Here is an 11125-nt window from a genome sequence, read left to right on the forward strand (position 1 = left end):
CTCTGTCATTTCAACTGATCAGTCTCATCAGTTCAGCTGCTCCAATTTATACTGTTATACTACTGTGTAATAGTACCCTATGTCATCATTTTAACTGGTTGCAAAGCAAAAGCATAAAATTGTCAGGATTACTGAAACACCTTCAACTATTCAAACAGTTCCATTATTCAACTATTAAATATTAAAACATGTAGATACCTTAAAAATCCTTATTCAAGATAAAACTTAGGACAGTGGCTTCTCAAGATAAAGAATCTTAACCTGAGCCTATACACTGAAGGTGTTTCACCTACTGAAAGCAAGTATATTCTTTCAACAGCAACAACAACAAAGAAAGAAAAGCAAAATATGCTGGTGGTTGGGTGGAAGTATTTGTATCATCATATATGTTACCATTCTTTAAAAATGTACCTCTCCACTCTGTAGTTATGGATACTGCAGTTACTTCCATGCATCCCAGATCACAATAACTATTCATTACCTCTTCCTCAATGGCAAACAATTTGACGATGTTCTTATGATTTAGTTTCTTCAATACTTCAAACTCTCGCATCTGAACATCCACAGGACGAAGGAAACTTATACTGTTGAATACTTTGACAGCGTATAAATCCCCAGTTTTCTGTTGAAAACAAACAAAATACTCATCAAACAGACGCAAAAGATTGTAAAAGTACACATAGACATTATCCAAGCATTTTAAGATGTTCTATTGTACATGTGAGTATAACCAGACTAGAAATATTTCAAAATACTACTTTGTGCTAAGGTGGAAATAAAGATTCTGGTAAAAAAATTAAATTGCATTAGTTTAATATAGACTATAAACAAACAGACTAGCAGAATGGAAAATTTATTAGGCCACAAAACCTAAGAGTTTTTTTAAAAAAGAACAGTTAGTGTAAGAAAGGTTACACATTTAATAATTACTCATAAATTTAGTTGAAAAATACTTTTTCAGCAAGAGTTACTTGAATTAATCAATGAGAGACATGCACATACTTGGCTTGCTAACACTAAAAGACAATTTCCAGTAGCTGAATGTTGCTCTTTCTTTACTGTACTGTTTATACTGATAAACCAGTATTGTGTTTTTCCAAAGGCAGTTTCAAGCACTACGTGCCACTCACAAAATCCTGAAGCAGTTCAAGCCCACATAATAAGTGTCAGAAGCACAATCATGAGCTTAATCAGACTGAGTTCTCCAGTGGGACTAAGCCCCAACATGCTCAGATGACAACACCACCAGATGGAAGTGCAACTCCTGCCCCTCTCAGGGCAAAGCAGCTTCCTGTGCCCACTCTAGCAATAAGCTTACACTAGCAGTTTGTGCAACAGATTATTTTTAAGGACATGGCCTTCCTGTGCTTAGACAAGGTGTGCTTTGTAACACACTCATATGCACTACTGGTGCCCAGGTAAAAGCTTTCTCCCATTGACAATGAGTTGCAAGTCACAGGCTCAGACTAGTGACAGTGATGACAGATATACATGGTATACAGGGAAATCATTCTGTGTTGAAATTCACTTACCCAGAAAAGCACATTAACTGCTAAATTATTGCTTAATGTTGTTTCACACTTAAATGTGGAGCACAAAACCACTGTACCTCATAAATCACTTTGTATTGATTTCACACAGACTATCATTACTGTAAAGGAACTTTCAGAACTACACTTTCCTTTGTTTTGTGAGATATACTGTGAAATTCATAGGAATAGAATGATCTGCACATGTAAGGTCATCTTTGCCCCTCACTCAGGTTGCAACAACACATTAGTGTATCATTTACATGATATGTAAAATCATGCAATTTTTTATATATCTATAAAAATATAAAAAGCAAAATAATTAGTATTTTGCACTGATTACTTAAGGCATGTCACCAAGAAGACATTTAAAAAGCATTAACTTACAGACAACTAAGAACAGTTTCATCCACTACAATAAGAACATTACATGTACAAAAATCATAAAAATCACTAAAACAGATTTAAAAAGAACAGATAAAAACCAATGAAAAAACAGTTTAACAAAGATATAAATAATAGGGTCATGTAATAGAAATAGGTCATTTATTCCTATTCAAATTCTTGAATTAGGTTTACTCTTTTTCGTAAAACTGAAGAAAAAGGAATAAAGAATTACTAACAGTTAATATTTTACAAGGAAGAATAACACAACATTAAGAACAAATCCTTAGAAATCTAACTACAGAACTCTAATTCAATGGACAAATATTAAAAACTAAAAACTAAGCATGAATAATTAGACAGACATATTTGCTTTAGGCCTAAATCTTGAACTTTTTTTGTTGATTTCATGAAGCTACTTGCATATGAAAATTCTTCACAAACCTTCTGTCGTCCCCGGAAAACATTTGCAGTCGCTCCCTGTCCTAGAATGTCCGACAACAGCCAGAGGTAATTTGAAGTGCTCTGCATCTTTGCTCTTTGATCAGACAGTTTTCTTTTTCACCTTAAAAACAGAAGGTTCAATACACTGAATTATAATTTAGCAAAATACATGAAAGGGATTTATTTAAATTAGAAGGAAATAAAAATACCCAAACCCCAACTGTAACTCCAAAGATATGGAGAATTAAGAACAACCAAGTAGAGGAATAAGAGGCGAAACACTGAAGCAAAAGTAAGATAAGCAATCAAAACTAATGCCATTGACACAACACCGTTCTGCATTTAAGGTCTGTATTCCTCAAACTCTGTTTGAAAAATCAACTGGAAAGGTGAAAATCTTATAATTTTTTACTGCTGTATGTGGTGTTGAAATGATCAAGTAACAAAACACATAGAAAAGAGTCAAAAACACGCGCACAAAGTCTTCTGAAGGTAAGCAAGACCTGTGATTGAATTCCATTATTCTGTACATATGCCAAAGAACAAACATTAGAGATGATGGCAGATACGTATGCAGATATTCTACATCACTTTGGCTCTGGAAGCTGCATTTCAGCAGAACCATAAAGGACTGGACTAAAAACACAAAAAACTACTTCTACTTTGAGCTCAAAAAAAGTCACAATCGATGCAAGCATTTTCATCCACTTGCTAGAACCAGCAATTACTACTGAAAGAAATTAAGGGACATTTCTCTAATTTCTAGAATTTCATATTGGGTATGTCATATCTACAGAGCCTGGCTTCCTCACCCTTCCTGAAATATGAATAGTCAAATACTTGGGTCTTCACAAATTCAAAAGAAAGAAGAAAATAAGTTTGACTAAAATTATTAAAATAAAATTAAACGTTAGAACTGCCAGATTTTCCTGTTTGCCAAAACAGCAGGTGCGGCAGGTGAACACCCTTAAGTTATTGGTTGAATTAACACATTGATTTTGCCATTACACCTAGCAAAAGGTTTCAAAATCAAAGATGGATCTTCCCAAACCTAAAGAATCTCAAGAGCAAAATGCAACTGGACGAGGGAAGCTCCTACAGTAGAGGTCTTTGCTTAGCTTGGCAGGGGACACTGCATGTTAGTTGCATATGATACGTGACAGGAAACTGCTGACTGATACTCAAAGAAGGAAGCTTTTCCTGTAACTGTTGAAGAAGAGGTGTGACCAAATTTCCTGTATGTTACCAGAAGGTTACTGAGAGCCGCACAGCAGCCACCACTCTCCCAGCCTGCTCCAGCAGGCAGCTGGAGCACATGCCCATGCTCTGCTCCTGATCCTGATCCTGCAGCTACGCTGCAGACACATGTTCTCACAACTCTGAGCACACTTCTCCACCTGTAGGGACTGCAGACTGCACACTTTCGTTCAGCTGTTAGCTCATGTGAGATGTGAAGCATCTTGCAAATCTGTCCCAAGCAATGACATGTAGCACACAGAATGCAAAGACAATGAAAAGACCTGACATTACCCTACAGTTAATTAAGAGCCATGCAGCAATGCCATTTGCAAAATCTAGATAAAGTTCTTAATGCTTCTGGAAGGGACAAAAGGTTTTATGTCAAAACAACAGAAAAACCCTAACACGATATCCCAACCCTTACAATTCTTGGTTAACTCCGACAAGACAATTTGGAATAGCAGAATGACTTCTCCCATCAGGCAGTTACTCTGGATGCCAACGAGCTATCTACAGCACAGACACCGAAGGTACAGAAGAGAGGATGCAAAGAAATAATGCACAGCCTGCTCTGTAAACCATCTGTAAAATCTTCAAGTTAGAACATTCCTCTCATAATTAAAGGCCTGCTTGTAACAGGCTGGCTGGCACATTACCAGTAAGCATGTATTTCGTGATTTACTTCTAAACAACATTCACTGGACTCATACCAAGACACAGAAACATAATGAATCCTTTCTAATCAGACCGAAAGCGCACAGAAATTCTTCATCAAAGTCTATCAAAATAAAAACAAAAATTAACAGCCCTTTAAGAGACTGAATTATTACGTCTCCCAAAATAATAAAGATGAGGTAGCTTATGTACAAGATCAGTTCTTTTTTTTTTATCTTGTTACTTTATAATTAAATATGCACAACGGTCAATGAACGAAAAAACAAAAGGACATGACTGCAAGAGATGGTCTTCAGTATCATTCAGTGGATATTAAGAAAAACTCCAAACAAGAAAGTCATTTAATGAATTTTCAATATCTGGGTTTTTTTCCCTCTTAAAACTAAATATAGATATAAATACAGCAATATTAATCCCAGGGTACATATTAAGTGGTAAAACAAAGCCAGTATTGCCCCATTACCCATTTTTTTCTTAAAAGAGTATACTCCTTTTGGCAGTCTTCACTTTTAAGGTATAAAGTCTCATTCAGCTTTAACCTTCAAATTATAATAATTAGATTGAATATGTTAGGCTTGCTTTGATTTAATATTTTGTGTTCTCTGACAAAGTCATAACTGATCTTTGCTAAATACTCAGCATTTCAAGTTTTCTTTTCATTTCTTCCACTATATTCCTAAACCAAGTTACTAACGGTTTCCTATTAAAACAAAAAAATCCAATCCAAACCAAACCAAATATAAACAAACAAACATCTCCAACTGTATGCTGATCCTGTCACTAGACTTAATACTGACTTTTCTATTTCTTCACATCTTACCTGTGGTCTTTAAGACTTGTATTAGATGAGCCAAAAGCTCCTCACATACATCTAAAGAAATCTCTCCAGCTAGCAGTTTGATTTATTGTCCCCCATGACTCATTAGCATTTCAGGGGCTTGGGGGCTACTTTTTAGGTGTCTTTTATTGAAGATTTTTCTGCTTCTGGTCACACTACTACTCTTTTGATTTATCAGCAGAGGGGATTGTAATTAAAAAAAACTGCATTGCTAATGCAAATTCTTTTAAACTCCCAATGCTTTTGAAGCAGGAGTACTGACTGCTTCTAATTAATAGGAAGGAATTTTCTGCTACCTCAGGCACATGGGATAAGGACACAAAGCAGGTATGGCTTTCCTGTTGACAGCTGCGCTATATAACTTCACCAGGCAAGCAGGGACAGATGATGAAGTTAAAGTGATGGCTCTTTCCATTTACAGGAGAGATCCTATACGCCACCAAAGCCAGCAGGCAAGACGCTGATGTTCCAAATAAATGTTATTTACAGTCTGGTAATTATTAACGTTTTATACCTTCCTGTATGCCCTCTCTCAAGCCTTAGAAAGCTTCTCCCCCTAAAGCTCCTGCTTCCTACAGCTATGACCTCCTTTCGGGAGTTCCCAGTCCAAGAGCAGGCATCTGAATCACGGAAATACCCTGCCCTTGGCCACACAAAGCGCTACTTGAACCCTAACATTCTTCCAAAGGCACACAAAACAAATGGCAAGGCCGGCTCCAGTGCTGCTCAAACCCTCTACTCAAGGCATGTCCAGTCCGTAGTGCAAGTAGAGGACTCGGCCTGTCTGGGACTGCAGCCCCTGGAAACCAGCGGAGGCCACGTCCCTCTCTCGGAGGGGAGTGGGGAGGGACAGCACAAGGGCTCATCCCAACAGCAGGACGAGATTCTGGAGATAAAACTTTAACAACTCCTACAGCCACGAAGGCTGCGCAGCTTCCCGAGGCACATTCACGGGTACAGAAGTCACCGAGAGCGGGGCAAGGGCCGGGCCCCGGGCACGCCGCAGAGGCCACGGGCCGGCCGCGCCTCGTCCCTGCCAGGCTGCACGGCCGGGCCCGCCGCTACCTCGGGCGCGCCGCCGCCGCCCGCGACCCGGCACTTCCCGGGAAGGCCCCGCCGCCGCCCCGGGAAACCGAAACCATCGCGCCCGGCGGCAGCCGCCTCCCCTCGGCACCAGCGCGGTGACGGCGAGGACACGCGGCCGGCGCAGCCCACCTCGGCTCGCCCCTCCGCGGCCACCCCGAACCCGCCCTGCCCGGCCCGGCACCCCACGCACCAGCCCAGCCGCCTCCCGCCGGCCTGCCCAGCGCCCCGGCCGCTTCCGGCTTCCTGCGGCGGCGGGGAGGCGGAGCGGGCCCGGCACCGCCCGGGCGGCGCAGACACCGCGCCCTGCCCGCCCGGCGGGGCCTGGGCCGCCCCCGCGCCTCGGGGCCGGGGCGGTGGGCCGCGGGTCAGGGAAACGCCTGGCAAAGCGGGACTCGGGTGTTGGATAAGAGTGGTCACTCCGGGTGTTCCCAGCGGTTCTGGGGAGAGTTCCATGCTGGAATTTTGCTGCGTAATCGGTCCGGCGGAGGCTTCGCCTCCTGGGCTCCCCAGGCAGAGCTGCCTGTGCCCCCCCACCGCTGAGCAGAGCTGTGGGACCCCCCTCCCAAGCTCGAGCGATACCGGGAGAAGTGTTTTCCCGCCCCGTGTAATTTCTCTCTGTTTCAGCTTGTTAAAACCTAAGGAAATCGTGGCACTTTTCACATCCCTGCTCCCGCTCAGTTTTTACTGATACGTTTTAAACCAAAGTTCCCGGCTGATTTTTCCCTTGCTTTGTGTTTTTTTGTCTGTCTGGTAATGTAGCTGTTACAGTAAATTATCTGTATAATGAAAAATATTGATAGCTTTTATAGTTTATGCATAATGTAATGTGATCATAATTATAGTGGGAAAGTAGTGAAAAGATTTTTTTTTCCTTCCACGACGATCCCTCTTTTGATGCTCTGTATTTCCTGTTTGATGTTGCCGTCTTCTCAAATCTTAGAAGCCTGTTCTCTTGAGGAACAGGCAGCGTCTTGCTCACAGGCTTTGTTGTCATTGTCTTACCTTTTATAAGTTTTATCACAAGTTCAGACTTTCTGTGCTTCATTCACTTGTTACAGGGCACTAAGGTTTTTCCAAAGTTCGCTGTAGTGAAACTGATAAATTGACTTTGATGCATTTTATGGTCTTAATATAAATGTTTAATTCATGTTTTCCATTTGTTGGCATCTGAACTTTGCTTTATAATGCTATATTGTAGAGGGAGTAGTTCCCGACTACATTTGCGTTCTGTCCTTGCATCTTTCAAAACACTGCAGTGATCCTCAGAAGTTACGTGGTTTATTTCTGTTATCCTCTCCTCTCTACCCAGCTTTGCAAGCCTTTTTTTTTGTCAGGTGGATACCTATGAGCCAGCTTTGTCTTCTTCCGAAATGTTCATCAGATTGTTAATATGGATTTTGTGACATAAAATCAGGAAAATGTCTGTGACCTTTTCTTCGGGAATATGTATATGCTTCCGCTTTTGAATGAAACAAAATTTTGTTAAGTATAATGATGCTTTATAGAACTGGATGTCTTAAACCATAGTCTCATTCAGGATGGGTGAGTTCTCTGGTCCAGTCACCTGCTCAAAGCAGTGTCAGTGCTGACTTCAGACCAGGTTCTCCAGGACTTGGTTGACTTAAGACCTAGAGTATCAGAGATGCAGTGTCACCCAGCCCCTAGGCATGGGCACTGACTGCTCTCACTGCAGTTACCATCCATGTTTTCCCCTATTCTCGAAGCAATGGAAAAGATTCATAAGGTTTGCGTGATCTAAATGGTTCATTTTTTTGGGTATGTCTGCAACATCATCAGTGATCCTTATTGCATGGAATAACCTTTAGACATTTCACAGCATGAATCAGAGGAAAACATTATGCCCAATTTAAAAATAGAAGACAGATACAAAAAAGGAAAGTGCCATTGCAGTTTCATTCTATAATTTTTTTACTTTGCTTGCTTCCATTTCTTTTTAACATATAACTAAAACTTTTAGTATTCCTCACCTCTCTTTTGTTTGCATTCTCATTCATGTTCACAAATTCATCAGTCTGTATCCGTATACTCTTGGAACTCTGCATCCTAACAATATGGCTGTGGCAATTGCAGCTAAAGCTGGCAGGTTGCAAACAGTCCTCACACTTGTAGCTGTGAATGCCAGAACTCAAAAAAGAAAAAAAAGCTAGGGAAACAAACAAAAGTCAAGCTGAATATAGTCAATCAGAGCTGAAGGCACTGAAACAGGCAAAATATAGTATGTTCTTCTAATCTTTTTCTTGGGACCCTCTGGGTAACCTAGCAAAAATGTGGTAAGAACAGGGGTGAGTGGAAATCACACTAGATACTTGCCAAGGAAGAATGAACATCCAGTTGAATTATGTAACTTTTAAAAATTTCGAGTGAGAAATTGCATTTTACCAACCTTACCAAAAGGAAAACCACTAACTTTACCAGTAAGTGGATGAGAATAGTAACACTTGAAACTCATAAGCAAGTTAATAGTTGTTTTTCCTGTATCACAATCAAATTCTATAAACAAAGCTTTTGTGCTATTTACTCTTGTAATCTATTTGCTTTCTATATTTGATTTAAGTACTTAAGAGGCATCACAGCTGAAGCAGAATAAGCAAAGCTGTTCAGCGGCCAACTTCACCTCCACAGGAACTGCCTTTCATAGTTCCATGTTAAGCCATTTCCTTCTGTAGTTTTGCAGAGGGAAGAGATGCAATTCCACGACATAAGGCAGCTCTTTCCAGCTTGCTACCAGAGAATGCATTCTAAAGTTGTTTACAACAAGCAAACCTCATACTAATTATATTCTTCCTCTTGTCGCATAGATACAAAGCCATCTAGGAGAATTCAGTGGAATAGTTACCTGTATTGACAGTAAAAAAACCCATTCTTAGATAAAAAACCTCTTGCTCTAGAGCCTGGTATCTCCTGCTTTTCTGAAATGTCTGGGATATTGAACAACCATCATGTGCAGGAAGAACAGAGAAATGGAAAGCAAATGGAAAAAGGCTTAATGCTGGAGCAACAAATGCAAACACTCTTCACAATCACCAGGACAAGAGGAGATGGCCTCAAGAGATTTAGATTGGATATTAGGAAAAAGTTCTTTGCCAAAAGGGTGGTCAAGCAGTGGAACAGGCTGCCCAGGGAAGTGGTTGAGTCTCCATCCCTGGAAGTATTTAACAGATGTGTTGGATATGGCACTTGGGGTCATGGCTGAGTGGTGGGTGTGGCAGTGCTGGGTTGGTGGTTGGACATGGTGGTCTTAGAAGTCTTTTCCAATCTAAACGATTCTGTGATTATCATATTCTATGTCTATATAATGTGTGCAATTCACCTCCCCCACAGGTACTCACCTCAAAGTAAGTCAGAAACACTGTGTACAACACCCCAGGACAAATTACAGACAAATACAATTGCCCCTAGACTTGTCCCCCTGTATCAGCTTGCATGAAACTCATTGTACTTTACACCAGGAAAAATGTTTGAGGGCCTAAAAGCTTATCAGTCTTTAGCCATTACACTAGATTGTAAATAAAAGGTACCATCTCTCTACAAAAGATGCCTCATCTTTAATTATGACTTGCAGTTGTTTCCCATTTAAACACTCTTTACAAGAGGAAATTCACCTTAGACACTAGAGGAGTTACCACCGTGATGATGATTTTTAACATCTTCAGTCTAAATATTACAAAAACTCGATTCTTTGCAAAGAATGTTACTAGGCTCTGCATACCCACCATAAACCTAACTGTGATAGAGCAGCTACAGACTTCACCACTGAAGAAAAGTATTAAGAAAAATAAGCTGCTTGTAGTCAAAATCAGTAATTACATGTTAGGCTAAAGATACAGAAACTACCCCAGAAGTGCTGCTTTACAGCTCACATTGCATAAGCCCAACAGGACATATGCTGATTGAACAGAGTCAAAGCATACAAAAGTAAACAATCCTTTTTTAATTCTTCAGCCTGAACCAACTTACATTTTCTGAAGGGCCAGACTACCCCTCCTACAGGATACTCATTCAATGACGGATGGGAGGGCAGGGTACAAGTTTATAATAGAGGCACACCCACATACTGGGTGCCACATGCAGCTCGCTCCTACACTTGGGCAGGCTCTGCTTTATATCCATTCTCACCTGCCACCACCACAGCAGGCAACACACTGTGAGGGGGAAGTGTTTCTGCTGCTTCAGCTTCCTGGATAGCTGATTATGGGCACTGATAAGCACAGATTTGGCACAAAGGGAGGTGGAAGAGGGGTGAAGGATGGTGGGGTTGAGGAAGGAAGAATCTTTTGGCAGAGGCCAGTTTAAAGACTTTCCTTGTGGAACTCTAATTTGGTAACAGCTAAATCCTCCTTCACAGTACTGCCCTTACTTGAGAAGGTAAAATCCTAATTCATATATAAAAACTAATAGCGACTCAAACCCAAAAAGCTTTGCTAAAGATGGAAGCTTTATTGTTCATTTCATAATCTACCTAGTGAAAGCTCTCACCTAAGAGTGATAAAGCTTCCAAAACTGTGAGAGAAGGAGGCCAAGACAGACACAGAAAACTGACAGCAGATGCTCAGGGGTGCAGTCTTCATGGTGAGGAGGTGCATGAGAACGGCAACACCTGGAAAGCAGCAAGTCAGAGAGGGAAGGCTTCTAGTACTATGGGAGAAAATGAAATGGAGCATTGATATGGCAGCAAAGAGAGGGAAACACTCCTGTGAAACTAGGAAATATGAAAAGCACCACAAGCACTCATCTGTGATACAACAAATCAAATAAGAAACTTTTGAATAAACACATATAAATCAGGAACAAAATCTTACAGAAGTGATACTGTCCTATTAAAGGTAGGAAAGGTAGTAAAGGTACTTTCTTCCCTCAGTGAAAAGCAAAAATGGCAGTATACTCAAAACATCACTACACTCTGATCCTG

The 11125-nt window shown here is 40.7% G+C and overlaps 1 protein-coding gene across 1 annotated transcript in view; it reads right to left on the reverse strand.

The window, feature by feature from the left end:
* TBK1 (TANK binding kinase 1) overlaps positions 1-6460 on the reverse strand; it is a 28104-nt gene extending 21644 nt beyond the window's left edge. Inside the window, exons 1-3 of the mRNA XM_033058446.1 lie at positions 6386-6460; positions 2358-2478; positions 482-622 (exon numbers count right to left, since the gene is read on the reverse strand). Coding sequence (XP_032914337.1) covers positions 482-622; positions 2358-2444 — 228 coding nt within the window. The 5' untranslated portion in view covers positions 2445-2478; positions 6386-6460. The remainder of the gene's footprint in view (positions 1-481; positions 623-2357; positions 2479-6385) is intronic.
* Positions 6461-11125: the final 4665 nt, after the last annotated feature.

This window comes from Catharus ustulatus, chromosome 4 (genome assembly GCF_009819885.2).
Source record: "Catharus ustulatus isolate bCatUst1 chromosome 4, bCatUst1.pri.v2, whole genome shotgun sequence".
In the NCBI taxonomy this organism is placed as follows: domain Eukaryota; kingdom Metazoa; phylum Chordata; class Aves; order Passeriformes; family Turdidae; genus Catharus; species Catharus ustulatus.